This window comes from Pelmatolapia mariae, linkage group LG18, assembly GCF_036321145.2.
Source record: "Pelmatolapia mariae isolate MD_Pm_ZW linkage group LG18, Pm_UMD_F_2, whole genome shotgun sequence".
NCBI lineage: Eukaryota > Metazoa > Chordata > Actinopteri > Cichliformes > Cichlidae > Pelmatolapia > Pelmatolapia mariae.
Genome location: NC_086243.1, coordinates 22,520,852 through 22,545,954, shown reverse-complemented (window position 1 = coordinate 22,545,954; position 25,103 = coordinate 22,520,852). Strand labels below are relative to the sequence as shown.

General features: G+C 38.8%; 1 protein-coding gene across 2 annotated transcripts in view; it reads left to right on the top strand.

Moving 5' to 3' along the window:
• Window positions 1-364: 364 nt before the first annotated feature.
• The window catches only part of myripa (myosin VIIA and Rab interacting protein a), a 29,573-nt gene continuing 4,834 nt past the window's right edge, over window positions 365-25,103 (top strand). For both annotated transcript variants that reach the window (XM_063461304.1, XM_063461305.1), the window contains exons 1-11: window positions 365-516; window positions 1,351-1,521; window positions 8,609-8,830; window positions 12,020-12,156; window positions 16,789-16,869; window positions 18,499-18,596; window positions 19,632-19,712; window positions 19,862-20,008; window positions 20,582-20,708; window positions 21,681-22,216; window positions 22,501-24,546. In XM_063461304.1, coding sequence (XP_063317374.1) covers window positions 1,412-1,521; window positions 8,609-8,830; window positions 12,020-12,156; window positions 16,789-16,869; window positions 18,499-18,596; window positions 19,632-19,712; window positions 19,862-20,008; window positions 20,582-20,708; window positions 21,681-22,216; window positions 22,501-24,546 — 3,585 coding nt within the window. In that variant the 5' untranslated portion in view covers window positions 365-516; window positions 1,351-1,411. The remainder of the gene's footprint in view (window positions 517-1,350; window positions 1,522-8,608; window positions 8,831-12,019; window positions 12,157-16,788; window positions 16,870-18,498; window positions 18,597-19,631; window positions 19,713-19,861; window positions 20,009-20,581; window positions 20,709-21,680; window positions 22,217-22,500; window positions 24,547-25,103) is intronic.

The following is a 25,103-nucleotide window of genomic DNA, read 5'->3' as shown; positions in this document are numbered from 1 at the left end:
TTTACATTTTTTGTTTGCTGATTCTACCGCAAGTCCCGTGGAATTTAGACCCATTAAACACTGTTAACAGCACGTGTTACTGAAGTGATTTAAGAATAATATCGTGACATAGTGTTTGCAAAGCATCAAGATATGACTCCAAGATTATTGTTCATTTACGACTGAACACAGTCAGAACCCAAGTTTATTGTTATTATCCATTTTCTCTCAATAAGTGATATAAACAAGCTTTCATCACTTCCACGTCGCCTTGGCAAGCGGAGAAACGCTCGGATAGACCCTAATCAGGATTTATCCTGATTTTCTCTCAGAAACCAGGCCTGGCTGCGCAGAAACACTCCCCCCCCCCCCCCCCCCCCCTCAATCTTTCATACGAAAAAAAGAAAAAAGATGAAACAAACATCGCAGACTCACTGGATTAAAATAAGCGTTTGGCTTCGTCTCACTGATAATTCCCTCTAGAAATAAACGGAGTGCGGTTTTAAAGGTGTTTCTCTATTTCAGCCACAGATTCTGGTAAGTTGTTGTAATCAAACTATGACTTTATCACCTTCAGCCTGAATGAAAACCATTAACTTGCATGTTCGTGTTCGTGTTCGTATTTTGCGTTAAAATCGGTACTATTTGCTTCACATTCCAGTAAAATACTTGTAATTGGGAGAGTTACAGTTATTTATTAGTTTCACGTCCGCATTCCGGTTTCAAAAACAAAAAGAAAAGTAAGCTGCAGCTTCAGGTCTGATGGAAAGAAAATAGATTTCTTCTACAGGAAGTGTCAGTAGCTCTGATTTTTCTTATGAATGCTGTAAGTTATGTTAGAGTACTAGATTACAAGTTTACACAAAACCCAATGAAGTATAATTATGTATCAAAAGTGAGTAAAAGTACTTTAATTGTAATAAATTAGTCCCTAGGAGTGATATTTGACATGCTGAGAATTATAAAGAAGCCTGAATGGAAAACATGTTAGTTGGATCTGGTTCACTCTCTCCATAAAGTCTCAGCATATATTTTAGGAATCATGTCTTAATTAAAGACCCAAGAGAAAAAAAATAATGACTCCTTGAACATCAGGCTAAAAAATGTTTGATTAGAAGTAGTTTAATGTTTGTGTTTTATAATCATACCATGTTTTTAAGTGTAAAATCACAGGCTTAGAACTAGTAACTATAACTGTAAAGTACTATAAAGTAGTGAAGTACTTCTTCTTCAGTGAATGTATTTCTTTTCCTCCACCAGTTTGCCCTAAACCATCCAGCTGTAAACTCAGGTATTCTGGGAACTTTGTCACTGTCAGGTGTTTTTGTTTGTATTTTGTGTCATTGGCCTGACTATTTTTCTCTTTTCCAGATGAAAACAACAAGCTGATTGTTTAGTCGGTGAGGCTGAGAGAGCTGGTGGGGTGTCAGCCATGGGTCGCAAGCTTGATTTGACAGGACTGACAGACAACGAGGCGGAGCACGTGCTGCAGGTGGTGCAGAGGGACATGAAGCTGCGGAAGACAGAGGAGGAGAGACTCAGGTGAGTTTTGACCTGTAAATGGAGCAGAAGTGGAGCTCCAGATATTTTATGTTTAGGAAGTGAACTGTACTGACTTTTCCCCCATCCTGCTGTTTTTCTATTGCAGCTTGGTTGCTCTCACTGTTCATATGAGTGTTTGACAGTTTTGAACTTCCTTACCTCTGATGAAATCTTATTTCTTTGAGTCTGCTAGTAAATGTGAAACTGCTGGATAATCAGCTTATCACAGCGGTTTATAAAAGTACACTTTTTCTGTTCTTAGTGTTGCAAAAAACCAAAAACCTAGGATTTATTATTGCAGATATTCTTTTATTTTTGGTTTCCATTTGAGTTGATCTTGGTCTAGACAGAAAGAGGGATTGTGGAAATTAAAATTGTGCAGAGACCACGGAGACGCACTTGTGTGCAGAGAAGTCATGAACATCACAAAATGATGTTTCCTTCCCTGAGATGCTTTGCTGGGCCTGTGGCTACCTTTAGATGCTGTTTGTTTGTGGGTTTCTCTGCATTCAGTTTTGTATTTTATTTATTAATTGAAAAGCCTCCTCTGTTGGACTGAGATCAGGTGACTCACTTGGCCATTGGGAATGGAAACTATGTCTCATTTCTTTGCTTTTGCAGTTGCAGTGTTTGGCTGAATCTGTGTAGAGATCAGCCCTGTACACTTCAGAGTTCATACTGCTTCTTCTATTCACAGTCACATCATCAATAAAGACTAATGACCCAGTTCCACCAGTTCCAATGTCATACCATTGCCTCCACTGTGTTTGACAGATATATTGTGTTTCAGATTATGAACTATTTCTACCATGGTGAGGAAAATATAAAGTATGGCTATGAAAACAAAATGAAGAACATATAAGTAAGTAAGGCACTGTATAACCAGTATACCTTTAAGGTCTTTTACACCAATTTTCTCAGGCTGCTTTTCTTTAGCACAATTTAATTCGAGGAATTTTTAGACCTTGGTGGAGATTTCCTTTCCCGCCTCTTTGCTCTGAAGTGTGTCCTAAACACAGTAGCCAGGAAATGAAGCCTTTTTCCGCTGTACTCAGACCAGCTTCCTCCTTCACCCCAGCCTCAACATATATAGATACAAAGGCACAATAACGTGGTAAACAGGTGGGTTTCATTCCCTGTAGCCTCAGAATTAGAGTTACACAATAGTGGAAAATGATTTGCCTGTTTAACAAAAATGAGTCCTTGCTGGTCCTGGTGCTTTATTTAGAAAAACACTTACCTCTTACAGCATTACTCCACTGTTTACAAAAATGCTTTCAGTGGTCTGAAAACCCATGAGAAGGACCACACATACAAGATGAATCTAATCGTCAGGATTTCCTTTAGATTTTTATCAGCAAAAGCCCTTTTATTTGGACATCTGGCTTGATTAATTAAGTGTTTATCTGTAGTGTTTGATAATGTAACTTAACTTATTTTTTTTAAATATATATTCTTAAGAGTATGTCTAGTGTGTGCTCATCAGCCCAATGTGGTCTATTATAACTTCCCATAAGAACTGTTTATTGTTGTTGCTATTACCCTCCACTCTCACTCTGTCCACACATTGAGGACACAAGGTTTTTGCCTGTAGGTCAGAATAAGCATACGTTTTGAAAGTATTTCATATTTAATATGAAATGTTTTACTTTATAAGCCACCTACCAGATTAGTTAGCTACATTAGCTACATTCACGTAAAAAAAAAAGAAAAGCAGATGGATGCATTTTTCAGTACCACATACTGAAGATGAAACAGGGTTCACAGAATTATCTATGAAACACCATAAAATATCTCTGCATCTCTTCAGACGCAGGCTTTGAGGACCAGCAAACAGATTTTCAACCCGTGGTCTTTTCTTTAAACTTTTAATCTATGTTTTTTCAGATTATTTTATGGTTACATTTTGGAGGGGAGTATCTGTAAAGTTGAGGAAACAGAGACACCAAAATATTACTGTAAGAAAAATATGCTTGAAAGAAGTGTACTTTAGTACATTAGACGGGCAGGTGGTTGTTACGTACCATACTTTAACTGACACGAGTTATAGAAATTGTGAAAAACTAAACTATACGACTAAAATTTATGACCTTCAGCTGCATATATGGTTTTGGTACATTCACCTTAACTTATTTTCCCAACTCCAAAACTCTAACTCTATCTAAGTCTCTGTGACAGTCTAGTCTGAACATAGAACATACGTCTGTGGCCTAAAAACACTGTAGAACTACAGTGTTGTGTCCATATTCAAAAATCTGTGTATTTGCTTCACTGTACCTGCATTAATGTTTAAAAAGGCCCATCATCACTATCTGAGGCCACTGAAACGACAACGGTTTCTCTACTTGAATCATATGTGCAACTGAAAGTGGTTATTCTGTTAAATCCCCACATGACATGACCAAAAGTGATTACTTGGTGAGCTTTCTACATTCCTTAACTTCAACAAGTGTTGAAGCAAAGCGCTTACCACCAGCTAATCTTGTAATTGTTTACCCGGCATGATTAGACATTGTTGACATTGTCTTAGTTCTTTACAGACAGACATGCTTTTGCCCAAAAGTTAAGTTATTTCTTAGGTCAAAACAATAATAAATTCAATCTATACTGCAGTTTTTAACAGCTTATAAATGTGGCCAAAGATCTCCACAGCTAATCCCTTCTTTAGCAGAAGTACTTGACACAAAAGGTCACGTACTGCTTTCAGTCATCACGCGTATGAGTTTAACCTGTCATGTCATTTTGATTGTTCACGTTTCTGCTTCCTCACTCCCAAACTTGTTACGTGGGCTCTCACTTCATGCATCTTGCTTTTCAATTTCTGCACCAACATCCCTGAGATGAAACCCAGGAGTGTTCATGCATCTGAAACAGCAATCAGAGGGCAGAGATGAAGTTAGGAAAGGAATAGAGAGGAGCGAAGAACAGGAGAACACATCTGGATGCTGTTGACTTTCTTTGTGACCTCTGGTGCATGTTTTTCTCACGAAAGGAGGAACTTTAAGACGTTCAGGACTGATTTGGATAACTGAAATGTCACACATGTATTTTATAACTGATCTGAGATGACTTTATGTGTGATAAAAATACTCTTCTGTTTTTCTCAAGAATGTTCGAGCTTAACTACTTCATTAGATAATAATAGAAAAGCAAGAAAGACACAAAAAACACAAATAAATACTCCAGATGAGATTTATTTTTAAAGCAGTGTGCTGGGGATTTCTAAAGCTAAATACAGCATCTATTGATTTCACACTTACCCAGTGCTAATACTGGGTTGGACTCCTTTGTGCCCTCAGAACTGCCTCAATTCTTCATGGCATAGAGAGGCAGAAACATTCCTCAGACATTTTGGTCCATATTGACATGACAGCGTCACAGTTGCTGCAGATTTGTAGGCTGCACATCCATAATGCAAATCTCCCATTCTCAATCCAGCAGAGCATCCCAAAGGTGCTCTGCTGGATTGACATGTGATGACTGTGGCGGCAAACTCACTGTTCAAGAAACTAGTTTGACATGATTTGAGCTTTGTGACATCGCGTGTGGTCATAAAGGTTATAGAAAATGGATGAAAATATGAGCACAGAAAAAAATATTAGAAGTATTCTTGGTTGTAATGATTGGTTATTTGAGTTACTATTCCTATCAGCTGAAAGCATACTGGACATTCTCCTCTGACCTCTGCCATCAATGAGGCATTTTCACCCACAGAACTGCTGCTCACTGTTTTTCAAACCTTTCTCTGTAAACCCTCGAGAATTTCTGAAATACTCCGACCAGCCAACAACCAGGCCACATTCAAGGTCACTTAAATCACCTGTCTTCCTCATTCTGATAATCAGTTTGAACTTCAGTAAGTCATTTGTACATGTCAACATCAGAAATGAACTGATTTCTATCTATGATCTATGATCAGTGACAAGTTAAATGCACATTGCAAAAAAGGTGATTTTGCAAAGCTTTTCTTAGACATGGTTCCCATAATTGAAATGACTGAACTAAAACTGATCAGTAGATGAGAAAAACAACTATAAGTGAGTTATAATGTTGCCGCATAGATGCTAACATGTAAATAAGCTGCTATTTGTCAGACGTTTTCATGCATCAGCCTAGAAGTTGATGATATATGAGAGATTAGCTGTCCTGGAATTGTGAATAATGAAAACCTCAGTTCACCAGATACAAAAATCCTAAAACTTAAAACACAGCTGTCCCCTGCTGTTCAAAAGCAGCACAGCAGGCACATTCATTTGGTAAGATACGCTGTTTACAGAGAACAACGTGACTCATCTTTTTATCTTCTTATGACAAAAGATAACTGATCCCCATTCAAATCTTCAAAGACAAGAAAAATAAACTAAGCTCCATTCAGACAAATGCCAGCAGACATTAGTTAGCTTATCACCAAGAAGCAGACTTTATGTGAGGATTACTGCAGCTGACACAGCCTGAGCCTCTTCTTGTTTGTTCTCTTTGAATGACCGAAGCTCAAAAGCTTCTTTTGCTGAGGGTGTGTGAGGATAAAGCTGCAGAGTGCTGCAAAACATTACTGTACATGTCTTATTAGGTCCAACAAAAGGTCCACATCTTTTTTATGTTGAGTATCATGGGATGCTTTATGTTTCAGGTATGTTTGTGCATGTTTCTCCACTTTCTTGATGTTATTACCTCAAAGTCTCTGTCTGAGTCTGGCTGATGCTGTTGTGTCTGGGAGGTATTTATATTGTCCACTGAGCTTTAGTAATGGATGTGGTGAGGCAGTGAGGGGCATCCGAGGGAGACTGTAAAATGTTTATGGTTTAAAGTTACAAGTTTCATTTAAATATTTGTGGTTAAATTTTTTTAAAGGACTTCTAAGTCATATAACTCTACAGAGCTGAAGTGATTAGCCAACAGAACCAAAGCTTGCTATCATAATTGTTCTTTTAAAAAAAGAAATCAAAGTTCATCTTTTTCGTCATCACTGATGTGACTTTTTGCTGGTTTCCATTAAACAGGTAATTTTACATTTTTGAGGCTAGTTTTGACATACAGTGGATAAACTATTGATTAACAGAGAAACTGACACATTTTTCTACACTAAAAATATTCATTTGTTGTCTGAGTTTTTGCTTTGACCTTTTGTCACATATAACATCATCATCTTTTCTTTTAAAGAAACCCCTAAGTTTCCATAAATCACATTCTATAAACGTACTTTAAAAAACATTGTCACGTGCAGAATGAGGAATTTATTTTGGTGCTTTGCATTTTGAATTTCATGTCATCAGAAACTGAAATGAAACCAACCTGCATACCTGCAGAAGCAGTTCTTGCCTCTCTCCTCATCTTGTCAGACTCCATCAGTTTCGAGCTGTAATAATTTATAAATGATTCAGTTATGGCTGATGCTCCTGCTGGCTGTCATGATGTGAAAATAATGGATTTTTTTTTCTAGTGCCACCTACACAGTTACACTTTCTATTTGCCTCTCCTGCTTTGCCTTCATTTGTTTGACTAATTTCATATTCCATCATGTTGGAGCTCCTGTCAAATCATCTGCTTCTGTCTGTATTTCTTTGCTGGAAAGCTAATGATAAGATAAATGAATGCTAAATTGTTACACAATTACCCGTGTTTGTTTGCTGTCACATTTACTGAATGTAACAGAAAAAAAATAGCTGGCAGTTATTCAGCTCCCTGGCAGAAAGCAACCAGTCTAAAACAAATTTATAACAATGTAAATTCAGATAAATGTGATCTAGTAACACCACAAATGAAGAGAGATCTGCATACCAAGTCCAATTAATTTAGATGAGTAAATAAATAAATAAGTAATTAGATTAATGTGTTTCATTTTAATAAAACAAATAATGAATTTGCATACAGTTTTAATTCTATTACTTTGACCAGTTTGACTAGAACAGATTTGTTCCTCATGAACGCACAGAAACAGAAACACTGTGCTGATGATGTCAAACAGCAACATTAATTTACTCAACAACAAAAGACGCAGACTGCTGTCTTTGTATGGCACTGAAACAGATGGTAAAATGGTAAATGGACTGGTCCTTATATAGTGATGCACTCAAAGCACTTAATGTAAGTGCTGTTTGCAGGTTGTAAATGCAGGCTGCTGTAAGTCTGTTAGTGCTTTGTGTTTGCGAAAGGATTATAAATGCATTCAAACGTGTAAAGTCGAGACGGCATGTTAAAAAAAGTCATATTGAGGCACACAATTACAAAATTACATTACATTAATTACCATAAATTATTATTGCATTAATCTCCATGGCTTGAGCTCTTCTCACTTCTTTTGCACTTTCATCCACCTTAACCTAAAAAAAGACATCAGGGGTCTCAAATGAACCCCTTTCAGTCCAATGTTACCTGATTTTACATCTCTCTCTTCAAGCCTCAACAAGTTCTCATATATTCATGCCATCATTAACACCATAACTAGTGAAGACACTTGTTCAGTTATTAACATTAGTTAATTATCAGGACAAGCGACTGAATTCATTTGTCTTAGTGAAGATGCAGGGCACTGAAGACACTGGGGTCTTTGTGTGTGTTTTAACCATGTATTTGTGGTTTAGTCACCACGGCTGTTATTTATTTAATACAGTCTTTCTGGTTAACAAGCAGCTCGATAAACATATGAAATAGCTCCATAATTTTCCCCGTATCTATTTATTTTCTGTTTACAAAATGATGAAACGACCTGACCGAATTTTTGAAACCACTTTAATTTCTGCTCCATTTTCATTAAAGGGACGCAGAGGATCAGTGTGCGTTCATCTGGTTATGTGCACTCTGTGTCCTCATTCACATAATCATCCTATTTGACACAGTAAACCCTGGTCTGGTGCTTTATCCATGTACAGAAACTTCATATGATCCCTGTCGAATACTATACTTCTTATCTTACTCACTGACACATAAGCATCTTTTTCAAACAGATTTTATACATCTCTCTCTCTCTCTCTCTCTCTCTCTCTCTCTCTCTCTCTCTCACACACACACACACACACACACACACACACACACACACACACACACACACTCCTGGTTTCACTATCTCTCTCCCCCCTCCTCCCCACAGCGAGCTGAAGCAGGAGCTGGACGAGGAGGGCAGTCGCTGCCTCCTGCTGTCACGGCAGAGTTGCTTCAACCAGCGCTGCTGCATCCGCTGCTGCTCGCCTTTCACCTTCCTGCTCAACCCCAAACGCCAGTGCCACGACTGCCACTACAACGTCTGCAAGGCCTGCCGGGTGTTCAATAAACGGGACAAGACCTGGCTCTGCTCCGCCTGCCAGAAGAGCAGGTAAGGTCAGCGGTGGTGCCTGGAAGTGCTGTGGTGTTTATCTGTGTGTGTGTGTGTGTGTGTGTGTGTGTGTGTGTGCGTGCGTGCGATATACAAGGAGACTAAGTGAGCATGAGAGGCCGAGAGTGACGTCAAAGGTTATTAAGGTCTTACTCCACTGTTGGAGAGATGGATTTAGCACTATATTACACATAACATAGACACTAAGATACAGTGCAGGATAAAGTCTCCTTTGGCCCCAACATTTGCACTAATGCAAGATGACAGAGGAGGAGATGAGGTAGGGAGATGTGCAGCAACATAAAATGGATTTTCAAAGACATTTTCCCAAATTTTCCCTTTAGAGGCCTTTTTTTGAACTCAACTTGTTTGTTTAATGTTACAGAAATCCTGAAACGCTCCATTAAGCATGTGAACTTTAAATCCACACGCTCTACTTCACTGTATTTTTGTGTAATTTTATATTTTTTACAGTTTGCTCAGATTGTTAAGCCTAACCTTATAGCTTAATTGATAAAATCGAAAGTATGTCATAATTAAAATTCCCTTTGTTCATGAAACGCCGACATTTCAGGAGTTGACATTTTCTTTTAAAAGGACGAGGCTGTGCTTGTTATATGTTTTTCTCACTGATGAGGGGTACAAAGCAAAAAACTAGTTTCTATGACAAATTGAATGGTGTCTTGCAAGGCCTGCTGAAAATGCAGCAATCGTAAAAAAGGTCGAGACGTGATAATCATTCAAATGTGTGGAGAGCACATTTCTAGACAGGCTCCTAATCAAAAGTGATTGCGTATAGAAGAAAAAACATGGAGCCACCATTCTCACCTCTAAACATGTGAGTATGACCCTCAGACTGTTGGTGTTTGAAAGTTACAGACTGTCAGATTTATGGGGTTTTAGTGGGAATGTATTTCTGCAGCCTCTAGTCAAACTCTGAAGTGACCATGTCCGGTCACGTCTGCTGCACAGAGTCCAAATTAAAAGCCTGTGATTCCTGCTAAATGCTTACATTATATACTTCACAATGGCACCTTTTAAAAGCCTTAATATATTCCATAAACTTCAAAGACACTGTAGATGTAAATTATAAACGTTTAAAGCAGTTGCTGGTTTAAATGCCACTCTGTATGCAGTGGATCAGGGTTGTGCTGCTGTCTGACCCAGACATTCAAAATCAATTCAGAACATAATATGAGAATAGAGAGCCATGACATGCGCTGGTGTCAGGAATCACTGTGATAAGCTTACCTACCTGCCACCTGCCTCCAGATCATTCAATATAGCATCAGCCGTGGGGTCCACGGGGACTACAGATATCCAGTCATGCATTGAACGATGTATTTAGGTGCTATGTTAACTTTAGTATTTGTCAGAGAACCTAAAGGTAGAACATCCAAACAGATTTAAAATAAAGAAAAAACTGCAGTGTAATAAAAATGTAATAGGGCTTTGTAGATGTACTTCTTTCTTTCCAGTGAGGCATCGTTGCCAGTAGCTGGTAGTTAAAACCTGACTGCTTAGTCTACACCAGGAGGCACCTTACAAAGCCTGTAGAAGTGCAGTAATGATGTGTGACATTTTATGTTGTGCATCTGCTTCCTGTCAAAGCACTCGCTGTGTACACACGCTTACAGCCACTCAGAGATTGGAGGGTTCCTCATTAAACATAAACGTGTCATTATACAGTCAATTTAAAAGCAGCAGTGATAGGAATTTCAATCTTAAATATACTTGAAGATAATGCATACATATAACAATTTTAGTTATAGTATTCAAGGCTATAAACAGACACTTTTCATAGAGTCAGTCACTATTTGTAAATGTTGTAGTTGAGATACATCTACACACTTACTCAGATTCTGCAGAGTAACATGTCACTTTCACATTAGTCTAATTCATGTGACCTCACTAACAAAGGTCGTTCTGATACGTCTACAGAAATCTTCAAATTCTTCACATTGACTTATTTAAGTTGTTAAACAGCTAAACCCACACACATTCTTGTGTGGGTTTTCTCCAGTTAATATGATACAGTAGGTAAAACAAAGAAAACAGCACAGTGTATCTACGAGATGTGTAACATTAAACACCTAGTGTTAGTCTTTTTTTTGGCTTACTGTATTCAGTAGAAGATAACTGCGCAACTATCGTCTGTCTATCTATCTTCCTCTTATCCAGTTCAAGGTTGTAGAGGGGCTGAAGCCTATCTGAGCTGTGGTGTATCCTGGACAGGTTTTGTTTTGGACTGAAGGAGGAAGTCGGAGTAAACCCACGCAGACATGGGGAGAACATTCAAACTCCACACAGAAAGATCCCGGCTAGATTTGAACCCAGGACCTTTTTGCTGTGACAGTGCTAATTACTGCACCACCCGACTGCTCCCAACCATCTTCACATTTAGATTTATTGGTGGTTCAGACTTTTCACAGTTAACCAAACAGTGATTTCATATCTACAGATTGCTTCTTAACTTTATGTCAGCAAGACTCTGCTAAATTTGTGTGAAGTGTTTCTGTAATGCTGCCTTCTTGGTGCAGATCAGATAGTGTCACTGTGATTTGTTGGCTGTGACTTCTTACCCGTCACAAATGATAACAGCTGCTGTGTTTTTCCAACTCACTTCCAGCTTTAAAAACATTTATTTTTTAGGTAGGGTGTAAGATGAAATCAGTGCGACAATCCTGCTATTTAATCAGCGTTGTCACTGTATTACCCCCCATGACGACCCAACTTCAGTGGAAAGCGGCCCGTGTGATTTCATGCTGTCTTGCAAACATCAAAGCGAGACGCTTATGTGTCTCCTGTCTGCCTTTTACTAATGATTAAACCATCTCCTGCTGAGTCTCTCTCAGCCTCCTGATTTATGAAGTAACTCCAGAGAGTTTTTGGCTATTGATGTGAGAGACATAGTGGAAATGAATCCGCACAGCTGCCAGCAGCTGGTTGTGTTCATCTGTGAGTCAGATGTAGATTGGCACCAGGACTGACTGATGGTTTTGCTTTTTTGTGTTTGACCTGGTTACTGAAATTCTGGTTGAATGTTGCTTGACCAAAATGTGGATAATAACAAATCTGTGGATAATAACAAATGTGAAAAAAACTACATTTTCTTCACATTTGGTAGGGTGATTAGCATAATCTATATTAATCTAAATTAAGTTGTATGTTTGTGTGTTTCTTTCTCAGGTTGTTGAAGACACAGTCACTGGAGTGGTTTTACACTAATGTGAAGAAACGCTTCAAGAGGTTTGGCAGCGCCAAAGTGCTAAAGACTCTTTACAGGAAGCACCTGGCAGAACACAGTGCACTTTCAGAGCTAACAGGTAAACTACTTCTACTGCGTTAAATGCTTAAGATTCTCAGTTAGGAAACAGTTCCCAACTTTTACTTCACTAAAACCTCACATATGATTGGCTCGTTTCATAACAGCTTGCTGTAGGGAGAATCTACTCTGATGAGAAATTAGTGTGCTCGCTCAAAGTTGTCTTGATTTTTGCTTTTTCATATCTCAAAGCAGTGGAGAACATGAACTTGGGAAGAGGGTGAAACAGGATTAAACTCTTGGCTTTCATCCCACATAACTCTGGCAAATCACTCAGGCTGTTGCTACACTTCAAGTCTATTAATGTTTGTTTGCTTCTTTCATATCTTCACTCAGCAGGGACTCAGTGCTGCTGTATGTATGCAGGTTTTATGATCCACTGTTCAAAAGTGTTTACAGATGTAGATGTGAGCATGACGGTGCTGTTACAAGCACAGTTTATGTTAACTTGAACCAGTCGATCACTTTTTAATTTCTTTTCCTCTGTTTTTGGCCTCAGAATTTGTGTAATTTAAAGCTGCAGTGATCAACGCTTTTATATTTATAATCTTTAGTCTTTAATTATTGTTATTATTAGGTATAATGTGTATTGCAGACTGTAGATGTTCTTTAATTGATGTTAGCGCAGGGCCAGTTAAGGTTAGGTACCTTCTTCTTGTCAGTTTTTTCTTTGTAATGTGTGATCCTGAAGCTTGTGTGAGATTTGTGCAGCAATGAAACATTTCCTCTAAAAACCTTTCAGCACAGCTCACTGATTCGACAGCTTTGTGGTGGGCTTGAATTTCTGAGGGATGAAAGTCATGCTAGACAGAATCTTTGCACTGCATCAGCAAATCATCTGTGAACAGTGCACTTCGCGCTCCCTGATGACTAATATCAGTGTTGGGTCCAGCTATTTTGAGATGGCAGCTCTTTAGCCCTTTACCTTTTTAGGGATGGACCTGGTTCTAGATTAGAGGAGTTTGTTCTCAGAGGAATTTGATTCAAAAGATTTTCTTTGAAAAGTTCATTATGAACTTTAAACATTGCAATATCTTTTCCTAAAAGTTTTGTTTTTACACGAGATCTTTCAGTTTTAACCTGTTTATATTTCAGTGACAGTAAGAAAAAAAAGGCTTTGAGCTTTTCTTTAATGAAAGCAAAGTCAGGGTAGAAGAAGCTTTTTGTGTCTTCACAGCTAAATGAGAAGCTGTCACACTGAAAATGTTTTGGTTCAGACACAGAGAGCTTTGAATAAATGTGTTCATAGTGACATATGCTCAGGCATCTAGGTCTAGTCAGTGACAAAGCACCAGAGCATCTGTGAGCCACTGGTTCAGAGTATGATCTGATTGAACCGACAAGGGATTTCAGAGAATTATGTGTGTTGTGTGGAGGAGAGGTCACCTGCTGCAGATGATGCAGAGCTCTGACCCTGGTGGGAGGAGGACTGATGTGGGCTGGCGTTAGGCCGCCGCTCCTCTGATGTAGGTAGCTTTTTTTATTCTCTGCACACGCACTCTTTAGCACTCTGTTTCTTCCGTTTTCGTACTTTTATGACAGACCGGCACTGAAAACTAAACTCTCTATCCAGCGTGACTCATGATGTTACTTTGCATATGAATAATGCGTATGACATGAATAGCATCAGAACTAGCGGAGCTGACATTTGAGAACTAAATGCTGTGTGATCCTGAACCTTGTGTGAGATTTGTGCAGCAATGAAACATTTCCCCTCAAGACCTTTCAACACAGTCCACTGATTCAACTAAGCTTGGAGACATTCTCCTCTGAAGAGAGACGCAAAGGAACAAAGTGGCCCTGAGGAGCAGAGGAAGTGAGGCGAACTCATATATATGATTTACTCAAGGCTTTGTATAGTACAGACATACAGGTGTTTTATTATCATCTAAACTAGTGATTACTGTTTTGATTCATCATTTGAGAATTCTGAAACTAGTCGTTACCTAAAGGCTAATGTAATGTTTTTTCTACGAACAGTCAAAAATCCTGATGATAACTATGATTATAAAATAAATACATCTACAAATCTTTACAACTGTTGTTGTAATTTGCTCTCAGACTGTACTGTTAATGGATTCATATGTGAATCAATAGATTTTACTATAAGAATTTAGTGTTCATCTAAGTGTTAATATACTCATGTAAAATCAGAAATTCTCATCTCATACATATTATTACTGGCTGAGGCAAGTTTACATTTTTCAATTGATTAATCAATTTTTTGATGAAACTCTTGTAGATCTATGAATCTGATCTGAGTGAGTAGGGAGTAACTGATATAGATTTCGGGAGTAACTGATATAGATTTCGGCCTGAGGCAACATTTAGATAAAACATGGCATTAAACCTGCAGTCTTTTTAATGGCCAGCAGAGGGCATATCCTCTGGTAGAGAGGTGTATGAGAAAATTATTCGTCTACTCCCTTGAGCTACTACCACATTAAACATTTTCTACGGATTTTATGTGTCACTGGCTATTTTGATGGATGGATTTTAATTACATGTAGCTTTTCATCACATTTTTTTTTAATTGTTCAGTTTTTTAATTTGTTGCTGTAAACATGGAGAACAAATGGCATCCTCAGTGTTAAAGATTACTTATATAAGCATACTAACAAGTCAAAAAACATTGTGGGCATAATGATGATTATTAGGATTCTGCTAGCTTTAGCATTTAGCTCTAAGCCCTGCTAGCACGTTAAAGATATCTAAGACTGTAAAATAATAGGTTAGCTTTAGTACTGATTTAATTTTCATTTTAATTCAATTTCAATTAACTTTTATTTACATAGCCCCAAATCACAACAGTTGCCTCAAGGCACTTTATATTATAAGATGAAGACCCTGCAATAATACTGTGAAAGCCCCAGCAAACAGATGACTACCTATGGCCAAGCACTTAGCGACAGTGGGAAGGAAAAACTCCCTTTAAACAGGAAGAAACCGGGCAGAACTGGGCTAAATCTTCCGCTAGCGGTTGAAAGTGATGAGACGAACACAGACAAAACACACCATGGAAGAGAGATTAACAATAACTCTTTGATCAGTTAGCTGTTTAACAAATACTCTTTCAAGAAAGTGATAAAAGGATGGTTTGAGATTGGCCTATAATTAGGCCAGTTGACAGCTGTGACAGTGATGGCTTTTTAAATGATGGTTTAATATAGATTAATCATACTGAAAATTGAAAAATTAATAATGGTAGGACTTCTCTGAGCAGTTTTGCAGGAATAGGGTCTAAAAGACACGTTGATGGTTTGGAGGAAGTGCATATTGAAGTTAAGTAAATATTAGTAGTACTGAAAGTAGCTGTATATAATAATGAGTCTGTAAGGTGGTTAGAAATGTTTTCTCTCTAATGGTTTCAGTTTTTTTTTTTAAGGAATTCATAAATTCATTGGTAGTTGTGGTTAAAGGAATTTACTGGATTTCTGTAAGATCTAAAGGTGGGATATTGTTGATTGTTGATTATTGATTTGTTATTCAAATCACTGGAATATACTCTGCCATTCATGACACACGGGGGAGTACTTTCTGCTGCAGAGTTCATATTCTCATGCATGCCTCTGTCAGCTCGCCTTCCCGAGAGATTCATGGTGCCTTCAGGGTTACAGTGACCTCCAGCTGCTGTTCTGGTCATACTTCTTATTGCATGTCCCTGTGCTGGGGCCAAATGTGTCCTGACTCATTAGATGTTATGACACAGATGTCTGCAGACATACACGAGGGGTCACTAGAACAAAATCCCTTTTCCTGCATATAAAACACAAAAAAATCCTCAGTTTGTCTCTATTTCAGGATATTTCACATTACGGAAATCAAGCTTGTCTCTGGAGTTTTAACCAGTGGAGTAAAGTGCTTGCTTCATTTTAAAAATCTGAACAGTTCATATTACTTAAGTGCTCTTTGGCCTTTTAAACGAATTGAAGTGACCCCGTGTACTCAGCTGTACCCTTGAACGAGGCCCTGCTGTGCACAGATCGAGTCGGCTGGTAATGCCATGCATGAGGAAACTAATGCACTTATATAACCACAAATGGCCGCATTGTTGCATGAATATTTAAATGATGTGAAAAGAGCTCAGAGCTCAAGAGCTGCAAGGGGAAACTATGTAGAGAGTGACTGAGTGCTCTCTACTGAGCAGTTACCGACATTAAAATCAGATTATGTATTTCAAATATCGGTCAGAGATACTGTTGATAAGTGTGTGTAGTTATATCTGTTTACACCATAGATGTATTACCAGCAAATGTAGTGAGGAAACAAGTAATCAAACCAAGCAAAAAACATGGTAGAGTATCATTTTTATTAAAACTTACACTTAATAAATCAAAAATTAAGCTCCCATACAGGGAAGAAGATCTCACTTGAGACAGCACAGCTGAGGTTTAGGTATTTGCAATGAAAACTGTTCTTGTCATAATAAAATATCAAAATTAATTCTCATAATTGCACAAATGTAGTTTCCATAACGCACATTAAAAAATGACAGTGACCGAAAAGATGCTCCTTCATCTCTTTAATGCTCCATCTTATTTAAAGGTTATTCCTGTTATCAGGTTCCAGGATAAAAAGGTTAATCCCACGTGGAAGTCTTTTCACGTTCATGTAAACATGTGTGTGTCTGCAGAGGGCAGCGCCTATGAGGAGAGCATCTGCAATGAGGACAGCGTCTGCGGGAGCGACTCAACGTTTTACAGACAAACTGAAGGTGCAGACACATTTAATAATGACTTCACTGATGCTTGATTGTACTGTACACCTGCTGTTGTAATTATACATGCATACACTTGGATTTTCACATATCAAAAGTATGACACTTTGTGGTGACATAAATGCTTTGTTTAATGTGCAAAAGTTACAGATTTTCCCCAGTTCAGCTTTCTCCCAGTAACTAGCTAAGATAAACGTTAAACTAATTAGTTTCAGTTTTTGTTTGTTAGCAATGAAGTCAAAAAAGAGAGCTGCCATTCAAGTTTTGCTTGCAGTTCTAAATGTAATTGGTTTTAGTTGTATTTCTGGTATTTGTAAAATACTGAAGTGCCAAAGTAACTTTAAGTACAAGGGTCGGTTAACTCATCAGTGAGCCCTTTGGACCCGTGCACCTTTAAGTCCCAGCGTAGCTCTGTTTTCCTTAATTTTTGAGGTTGGGCAAGTGCAAATTTAACAATATGCAGCACAATATTATAACATCAACTTTTATATTGAAGATATTAAAGCTGAATTTGGGTTTGCAGGGAAATATTTGCTTTCTTGTGAAGAGTATTAAGATGCACAAAGGTGGATTTTGTTAACTTAACACAGTTTAGATGATCATCTTGTGTTACTCTGCAAAAAAACAATATGTATTGTATTGCAATGTTGACTTATTTTTTTAGCCCTTCCTGGAGCATCAGTTTTAGGCCTATTCATTTTATGTTTCTTGATTTAATCTCTTATGGAGTGAATTTAATAGCTTAAACAGAGGTTTTATGGTGCTACATGTTTTATTCATTTAGCTCCATGATAATAATGAAGTTCCAGCCAGGCCAGAAATCCAGAAATTTAATGGCAAAACGGCGCTTGGCAACTTTGTGTTTATATACTATAAGAATACAACTCGTTGGCAAACAGATTGAGTCCTGTATTGCAAAGACACCCATTGCAACTGGGTTGGTCTCATTGGTGCAGACAGACCCAGACAGCAAATATTTGAGAACCTTCACCAATATGAGAGTATTTGCAGTCAAATGTGAGAGCTTTTCCATCTTTTACCTAAATCGGTCAGTGAAATGCTCACCATCTATTTGCCATACAGCAGATTTGGCTACTCGAACATTTGGCCTTTTTCTCCTGATTGGTGATCCATTTCTTGTTAAAGTGAATTTCAACAAGAAAAAGATATTTCCCAATATCCAGGTCAAAAATAATCCTCTCATGACTCCACATGAATCCATATTTGTTCCCATGCTGACTTTCATGTAATGCTTTATAGCAGAAGAATTGAGTAGTTTTATGATCTTAGCTGTAATCTTTTGGCGCAGGTTCCCAGTTGCATCTCAAACAACTATGTCAGTCTGTCCTCTTCTGTGTCCTGCCTTGCTCTCATTTGTCATCATGTGCCTAGTTCACTGCGCTAACAGGATGAGTGACGGCAAACATGAATGAAAAGCTGCTTTGGGCTGGTGGTCATGTCTCAGTCTGCAGAAACTGGGACTGAATGAAGACAGATGCATGTCTTTAAAAGTGAACTGAACTGAAAACTGCTCCTTCTTCATAAAATTTTGCAGAGTAAACAATTGTTTGATCCAAAAGTCCTTCAAATAACAACAAAACACGTGATTGTTATTTTCGCATTTAGAGCACAGCATGGCGGAGACGCTCACTGTGGCCAGGCGGGTGGCAGAGGAGGCCATAGACGAGGCCATTTCCAAGGCTGAATTTGACACTTCCAATCAGGTTATTCATGTTTTTCCTCTCATACAAATAGTTGCTTATTGTTCGAACCTTTATCCACCCATACAGTCTTCTACTGGAAATGCTACATTATGTTGGAGATTATCCTCAATCTGCACTTTGATAAATAGCCTCTAGAGACCTTACATGAAGTTTCTTTTTAATCTGACTATTCTGTTTTTTTATTTTCTTTCAGTCAGATTAAGTTAAACCATCAGGATTATGCTTCAGTCCAAAACCCAGATGGTTTAATACTACAGTATAAGACAATGGCAGGGCGATTGCTATCTTTGCTCATAGCTGACTGTATGTAAAATGTGGCCGCTCCATGAAATAACCCGAGGGTTTAGTCAGGTCTTGATGTGAATCCTCGAGCTGAATGCTTTTGCTGATGTGTTTTGGCTGAGTGACCCTTGTATGGTTATAACTTGTCAATCACAAGGAGGGACTGCCATGAAACCGCATTCTTTTCTTTTCTAACTTGAATCATAATTTAAAAAATTGTATTCAGTAAGCCTTGAACCCAGTATGTACGACCATAAAGCCATGAGGTTGGGTCGTTAAAGAGGTCATAGCTGAAGGGATATTTTTCCTAAATTTCTTTGTTTCAACCATAGTCAGCGCCCCCTGTTGGTCTTTTCAAAGAATGCAGGTTGAAAGTATTTTCTTAAACAAAGTTCATCTAATATCTGCATACCTTTTTTAACTCAACTGAAAACGATTTGCTCATTCACAAGAAACCCCAGTAACATGCTAGCCTTTAAAATGTTATACTTTTTCATATAGGGGGAATTATTTTGTGCAGTGCATGGTTTAATTCATCACTTGACCTTTCTAACTTAGATTTCTGATGCTGCTGCGTCTTTAAAAACACAGTTATGTTAGAAAAGATTTATTTCTTACTAATCTCTCAAAGTATGCTAAAGCTTTTGGATGTAGCACAGCAAACATGTATATGTAGTGTATATTCAGAGGAGTAATCAGCTTAGAGTGTTTGTTTGCAGCGATGAATTGCTTTTTTATTTGTGTTTACAACAGGAGAAGCAGAATGAAGCACGCTATCTGCGGGAGCACAGAGGAGAGCTCATTGAGGAACTGGCCAAAACAATTGTGCAAAAAGTAAAAAACATAAGAACAATAATTTAGCATGTGAAGGCCTCTTCAAATCTTCCAGTATTAGAAAGGAGTTAATTATTTAATTTAATTTTTTTTCATCTGCACAGTACTGAGCTGTATGCAGCACTAATCCTAGTCTCTGTTTATGTAAGATCATTAGTAGGAGAAAGACTTTGGCTGAGATGAGAGCAGAATATGATCACGACTTGGCCCTTGAACGCAACCCTGACCTTCATCATCAACATCAGTCCCCCTCTGATCAAGCGTCCAGCTCACAGAAACATCAACCAAGCCTCTGGGTAAAAATACATAAATCAGAAACACGTTTTGTGATCCAATAACTTTACCTTTGTGAATAATTGGTGGGAAATAACTCAAGTAATGTATTTGTATTTATTCTTAATGAGTAAACCAGTTTGCTTAGAAGAAGTTAAAGCTCCAGGAGCACATGTAGTATGAAGAGCAAGTTACATTTAAAAATCTCTTTTGTTGGTACCACCCAGGCAGTGTTTTTTTTTAAAAAGAATATTTGGTACTTAGAGTCTGTTTTGTGATGACCCTGATGAAGGCCATGGGCCAAAATGAGCTAGTCAAGTAAAAAGGTTGTTCTTCATATGATAAATGTTGCTGAGACCTTTAGGTTCTTCTTCACACGCACATTAGAAGCAGCTGAACAGTAAGTCATCAGTTCTTCTTTCACTGAAACAAAGGACAACATGATCATTTCTGTTTCCACATGCTGACCTCTGCTGGTTGAACTATTCAACAAGGAACCTTTATTTTATCATCAGTTTACAGAAATAAAAGATCAATTCAAATATCACCTAACTATTTTTTGCTAATTTTGCAATAACTTTTATCTTTTTCCCCAGAGGTCACAATCTGCTTTCTCACTGTTGGACAACGACCTTCCGGGCCTTATAGAAGACTCCCCGCAGACATTACAGAAGGAAGGAGCTGGGTCAGCTTGGAAGAGTGTAGACCGGCTGGATAACGCTGGTAAGATCCTCAAAAACTCAACAAGCATGTTAAACTCACAGTTGTAAATTGGATTATTTTATGTAGATTTTTCTCCTCACACTGATCGTCACAGAAACCTCCATAATTGTCTTAAAATTTAGACACAGTTACTTTTTCAGCCTCCTCAGCCTGCTTATGGATGTATTTTTACAAATGATTTGTTGTATATTAAAACCTAGTTTTCATATTTCTAACTTCAAATAAAATCCTGCACATAAGTGATGAGTCAGGGTTAGTCCAAATCCTTACCCAACATGTCTTTATAGGACCCTGAACCATTAGACTGAGACATTTTACTTGATAAAAGCAGAATGATTCCTGAGGAGCTCTGCTGAGAAACAGAGGAACTAATGAGAAAACTTGATATTTTAATATTCCTTTTACATTAATTATCTTTTCAGTCTACTATTTTATCAGTAGATTGAATTGATTTATTGAGATTTATTGACTTTAATACCAAATGTAATTATCTATATAGCCAACTTTATTAACAATGTTAGCTGTAGGTGATAATGATTGAATGTATTGCCATAAAAAGTTGGAACAGGTTTATTTACATATGATATATACAACATGCATGCTCCTGTAACTGGAACAACATGATTTAAGTGAAAGGTAAACAATGCTACAGTCTCACAATTTTAAGGAAAACGGTCCACATTTGCATCAGCATTTAATGCTTTTTTTCATACTTTATCTCTTTTCAAAGTTTTCATATAAACTGGCTTCATATCCAAATTTTCTCTGCCTTGTTGGGGAACTGCGAGCTGTGATGTCACGCTCTCAGTTCTAGTTAAAGGTGTGTCAGGTAATACTTGCGTGGGTGTTTTTGTTGCATCATTATATGCCTCGTTTGGCACACTGCTCTCTGCTTCTCTGCGTGATATCTGCGTCCTTGTGTGTGTATGTGCATGTCTGTGTAAATACTTGTATGCGTCGGTGTGTCCGCAGTGCTGAAGAGCCCCGATGGGAACTGGATTGCCCTGCAGAGCGCCCAGCTGTCTCGTCCCAGCCTACTCACTAAAAGGAAGAGCCTGGTCTACAGCGCCTTGGAGAGGGAGTCCGGAGTGGTGTCAGCCTACGAAGGTCTGGGCTCAGACAACGAAAGCAGACCAGAGCCTGACAGCTCCTGGGGTGCCGTCCTCAAGGAGATCCACAGGAAGATGACGGACTCTAACTTTCACCTGCCTGACGCCGGCGACAGCATCCCATCGCCACTAACGGGCGAGCGAGGCAGCCAAGATGGTCTGTTTTCAGACTCTGAGGGGAACTGGAAGCCTAAAAAACCTCTCATGGCTCTCTTAAAGCGGAAGGTGCCGGCAGAGATCAGGAGACCTTCGTCATCCCACAGGACCAACATCATCGATGTGAACTTTAACCTGGAGGGAGCAGGAGGGAATCAGGGAGAGACGAAGGTGACAAAAATGAGGAAGTCACGGAAGAGGAGAAAGAGTAAAAAAGAAACGGTGGCTTCTTCTCCTGTGTCGGTAAGAAATAAATACAGATGAAAGGACACTGGACTATCCAGCTGAGTCATTCAAGGACCTTTAAACATGCAAAGCTGACAGCTTTTGCTCTGAAACTTGTCTAATTTCTGCAGTTGTTTGCATGGAGCTATGATGATAAAGAAATGAGATGATTACTCAGCTAACTGATAAATCAATCAGTCAAGTCTCTGTTTTTCAAGACAACAAACCCACTTCACAAATAATAGCAATGGCAAATATAATAAATTTATATTTTCTAAGTCAAACACTCTTTCTGTTTGCAGGATTTAAATCAAAATGACAACGTCCCACCACATCCTTCTGATGATGTGACCTCTGACACTTTGACGTCTGAAGCCACGACCCCTGAACCGTTTGACTCTGAGGGTAACATCACTGTAAATAAATACAATCCAGTGGACGAGGAGCTTCAGTTAAGTCTGCAGCAGCAAGCAGCACGAGTTTCTGACTCGACCACAAGAAATGAAAAGCTTGATGAAGACGGAGATGATGGACAGACGAAGAAAAGGACTCAAGAAAGTACGGATGTAGAGGAGGAAGATGAGAGGCTGTGGAAAATGGAGATTGATTTGGATGAAAGGAGAATGGAGGATGAGGAAGAGAAAGAAATGGATGAAGAGATGAAATACAGATTTTACAGGCTTGTTGCACAGTCCAGACTCTCATACTTTTCGTCTACTGAAGATAACCTCGACAGAAGTGAAGGAGAGTGGGAAAAAGAGAAAGATGAAGATATGGAGGAGGAAGATAAAGAGCAAGACGAGAAAAAGCCAAAAGGACTGACTTACAAAATATGTCAGTTGGAAAAACAAGTCAGAGCTTCACAGTTCTCATCCACAGAGGACGAGCTGGACAAAATTGGTATCGAAGAAAAGGAAAAGGGAGAGGAAGAGGACGAGGAGGAGCTGGTGATGAAAGTGTGTAGATTAGTTAATCAAGTCAGTGCCTCCGAGTTTTCATCTACAGAGGACGAGTTGGACAGAGTGAGCAGAGAAGGAGACGAGACGATGGACGAAGAGTCTCTGTGGAAACTGCCAGCAGAGGAAGCAGCACAGCTACGCGATTTGGTCAGTTTAGTGAGGGCTTCTCAGTTTTCTTCCACTGAGGATGAGCTGGATAGAATTGGAGAGAATGAGGGAGAAATGGAGGAGGAGATGAAACAAGGAGAAACTGAGAACAGCATTGAGATGGAAGAGCTTTGGGAGAGAGCAGATAGGGAGAGGACAGAGTCCATTGGAGACCTGGACGTGAACATGTTTGAGTTAATGGCTGATACTGAGACAACAATGAGAGAGGGCAGGGATGGAAAAGTAATGCATGAGGATGCTTTTTACAATCAGATACAAGTCGAGGCTGTCCAGCATGAGGAAAATGAGAGAGCGGAAAATAAAGATTGCACAGTGGAGAGGGTAACAGTGGATGAAACAATAGCCAAGGGGCACTTAGGCGCTGAAAAAGTAGAAGTTTTCAAAGGAAATGAGAGTGAAAACGACTCAGAGAAAAGACAAGAGATTAACTTAAAAACAGGGGTGGAAGTACAGGGAAGCGACTTACAGCAAAAGAATTGGCTCGAGGCAAAGTGGCCCGACCAAGACAGAGAAGACAAGTTTCAGAAAGAAAGCAAAGAAAGCGAGAAAAAGAGGCAATCTTTAGAGGACAGCGATGAAGAATTTGACAGAATAATCAGCAGCATGTTGTTAATGACTCTGGGCGACATGGACGTAGAACCAATAACGGATAATGTCGGAGGAAGAAACAAAGAGCTAAAGGATGAAGAGACATTTGAAAGCAGTGATCGAGGAGGAGAGAAAGGAGAAAAGGTTGGACAAAGCACAGACGCTTCAGAGGAGATGGGACATCTTTCAAAGGAGTCTCAAAGTCCAAGAGGCCACCAGAGGTCTGAGTCAGAGGTGAGAAAACATCCCGAAGAAAATAGAAGTGAGGAAACTGAAGGAGATATTTCTGCAAAACTGGAGAGTGCAGACAAGGCAGGCAGAGATGTAAATGAGCAGAAAGAAAGTGAAAAAAGTTTGGTTAAAGAAAAACCTGCAGCTTTGACATTTACCAAGATATTTGAGACAAGTGAAGCTAACCTGATGTGTGTAAGAACAGAAGAGGACAAGGAGGAAAAAGAGGATGGAAGAGGAAGTCTGGCAGCAGAGCGGCAAGCATTGGAGACATGGGGAGATACTGCAAACATGGAGAAGACAGACATGAAGGAAGTCAAAGACAAAAGTGCAGACATGATGGAAGAAAGCAGCACTTTGTCTCTGCCCGAGGGTTTACTGTCAGCAGAGGAGATTCCGAATGTAAGCACTCAAGCTGTGAGACCATTTCAGAAGCTTTTTTCTGACACTTATTTCCTACTAACAGTCTGCTGGGTAAAATGAGCCTATGCACCTTAGAAAAAACAAACACACACATGCACATTTCACTAGTTACAAATGAAAAGGTCAGTTCATACGAAATAAAACACAGGATTCATTATTTCTATCAGTGCGACAGGATTACTCATAATCCTGCATCAGACATAGTCTGTCCCAATAACCAGATTTATTAAAGACCCTCCAAAGAATGTATAATCGTGCTAACAAGTCTGCATGGTGTGTTTTATTTGCCAGAGGGTCCTGGCTGGCCAAACCTTTATTCCATTTTCTGTCTGTCGTAAAGAAAACAAACATTTGTGTAAACCTGCTTTACATAACTTCCTGCTTCATCACTGTTTTCCTCTCACTTCCTGAAAGTTTTCCGTTCATTTGAGCTCAAGTGTTTATATTCAGTCCAACAGGCCTGTGCTAAAATTTCATTTACAAACTTTGCCCCCTTTAAGAGTTTGATTACATTGCCAGAAGAGGTCTTGATTTGT